Here is a 2,951-nt window from a genome sequence, read left to right on the forward strand (position 1 = left end):
TGTTAGCTATACACAATACTAAAATGAAACCATTTGTATCGGTAGACCTTAAGGGCTAGTTCACATGAGAGGCGTTAAACGCGCGTTAACCAAACGCGCGTTTTTTGGTTAGTGTTCACATGAGAGGCGTTTTTTACTGAATTTACGCGCTAAGTGCGCGCTTATACCGTAGTCAATCGAGTACTGTATTCTGTCGAAGATGGATGTTACAGATGCGATTTGTTTATGGATACTGTATCGAAGAAGACTGCGTCTTAGACAAAAAGCACGAAAATATTGGGTTCATCCTATTTTACAAAATAGACTTACCTCAAGCTTATACATTACGCTTTATCCGAGTCTTAGGAATTATGAACCTAAATTTTTCAACTACTTCAGAATGTCGATTCAATCTTTTGATGACTTGTTGGAACTAATAAAGGGAGAACTTGTTGCTGATGAAAGTGCAATTAGGTATTGCATTTCACCTGAAGAAAAACTTATAATAACTCTGAGGTATGTACTTTAATTTTTATTTTACAAACATAACAAATTACTTTAACTTGAAATATACTTTGAAACTAAAACATTTTTAAAAATGAAAACTTATTTATTAATGATTTTTACATAATTAATATTAAAAATTGTATTTAATACTTTTTATACTATAAACTTGTTAATAATTTTCTTCAAATAAATCCATAATTGATTCTTGAGAAACTTCACTGACGTTTGATGGTGTTGGGGAAGGTGAAGATAATGAAGTCAATTGATGTTGATAATTGTTTTTCTCTATAGTAGTATAATCTTGATGATGTCTGCGTGCGGGTGTGTCATATGATGTAGTAGCATCATAGTTTGGGTATACAATGTTACTTGGCATGTATTGGTGATTATACATTGGAGAGTGATATCTACTAGGTGGTGATATTGTTTGATTTTGTAGTATTAAATTATATATATATCAATTTTGAGTTTCAGACGTTTGGTTTCTGGTACTTTTTTGATTTCTTTCAATAAGGACAAACAAAATAGTTTGTCTTCATCATCTTCTTGTTTTTCGGGAACTTGCTTTTGAGCTATACTTCTTTCTAGTAAATTAGCAAAATGCTCGTAAGCTGGGCTAAGTTTTAATTTTTTTGTGCTTCTATATTGGATGTTATTAGGAGATTTGAAAGTTTCATTTTCATCATTTGTATCGGCAGATCTTTTTGAATTTTCGTCGTTTGCGCAGAAACTACTTTCAGTAATATTTTTTTCAATCGATTTTTGCAAAAATCTTAATCTCTCAAAATGTATATATGTAGATTTTTTAGATGCTCCCGATCCTGATTTAACAATTTTACATTTCTTTGATTCCCTTACATAGTTATCACGAAGACTTTTCCATTTTTTTTGTTATGTTGCCCCTATAATGGATAAAAATATCATAAATTTAAAAATTAATATTACGGATTTTACAGATACTTAGCAAGTGGGTGTACTATTAGTGAGTTACACTATGAATATAAGATTGGAAAGTCTACTGCGTCTGGTATTATTCGTCGTGTTTGTGAAGTGATTTGGAGAAAATTGAAAAATATGGTCATGCCGGAACCCACTAAGGATAAGTGGATAGAAATTTCTAAAGGATTTGAAATACATGCAAAATTTCCAAACTGCATTAGACGGAGCACTAGAGCACTAGACGGGAAACACATACGTATGATACAACCACAAAATTCTGGTTCGCTTTATTATAATTATAAACATTTTTTTTCGCTTGTTTTATTGGCATTATGCGATGCTAATTATTGTTTTACTTGGGTGGACATTGGTGCTTATGGTAAGAATACTGACTCAGGAATTTTCAAAGAATCCACTTTATATTCAAAACTAACTGAAAAAACGTTGAATATTCCTGATCCAAGTCCTATTAACAATTCAGATGAAACCATATTGCCATACGTCATAGTAGCTGATGAAGCTTTCGGTATGTTGGAGAACTTAATGAGACCATACGGTGGAAAGTTATTATCGTACGAAAAAAAAATGTTTAACTATCGCTTAACTTTAGCACGAAGATACATTGAGTGTACTTTTGGTATTATTAGTAATAAATGGCGTATATTACATCGTCCACTAGACGTGGACATCGATTTTGCAGAATATATTGTGAAAGCAATTTGCGTACTCCACAATTATGTAAGAACACGAGATGGCTGCAGTTATGAAGACACATTTTTTACAGCACCCCTATCGAGTTAAACTGGAGCTACAACTGGACGCGCTATACGAGTAGCAGATAATGTTCGAGCCAAATTTATGGATTATTTCACCAATGAAGGAAGTGTCGAATGGCAAAACCGTATGATATAAATTTATACATAGGTACAAAATATTTTAATAGTTATATTAATGTTTAGTAGTAAATAGATGTACAACAATGTATATAAAACTTATTTTAAAAACAAACAATATGTATTTTTTTTTTAATAATAGTTTTAAATAATTATGTATTATTATAATTTATGTATAGAATTTTTTTTCAAAAAACAATATGAAACAAAAAAAATTATGTCTATATTATATATTTAATTGAATTTAAATTTTATATCAATAATCATGGGCGGGATAGGCCAATTTTGGCCTACCGGGAAATTTTACAAAGGGGCCCCACATATTTTTTTTATTTTTATTTATTCTTCAAGAAGATAATGGGCCCCACTGAACATGTTCGTGTGGGGGGGGGGCATAATTTCACAAAAATTATAAATATAAATTCATCAAATGGTTAAAATAAATTAAATAAATACAATTTTGTAATATAATATGATAAAATATAAATTTTTCTTTTTTAGTTTTTTTTTTTTTATAAATGACAATAAAATTTTATTAGTTGGGTAAAAATGCTTCAAAATTTGATACAAGACTTCTAATATATTTTCGCAAAAGTTGTTAAATAATAAAAATACATAGTCACAATTTTTTTT

At 29.9% G+C, this 2,951-nt stretch overlaps 1 protein-coding gene across 1 annotated transcript in view; it reads right to left on the bottom strand.

Moving 5' to 3' along the window:
* Positions 1-927: 927 nt before the first annotated feature.
* Positions 928-2,951, bottom strand: part of LOC115033811 — a 2,422-nt gene continuing 398 nt past the window's right edge. Inside the window, exon 2 of the mRNA XM_029487952.1 lies at positions 928-1,307. Coding sequence (XP_029343812.1) covers positions 928-1,307 — 380 coding nt within the window. The remainder of the gene's footprint in view (positions 1,308-2,951) is intronic.

This window comes from Acyrthosiphon pisum, chromosome A1 (assembly GCF_005508785.2).
Source record: "Acyrthosiphon pisum isolate AL4f chromosome A1, pea_aphid_22Mar2018_4r6ur, whole genome shotgun sequence".
NCBI classification, from domain to species: Eukaryota; Metazoa; Arthropoda; class Insecta; order Hemiptera; family Aphididae; genus Acyrthosiphon; species Acyrthosiphon pisum.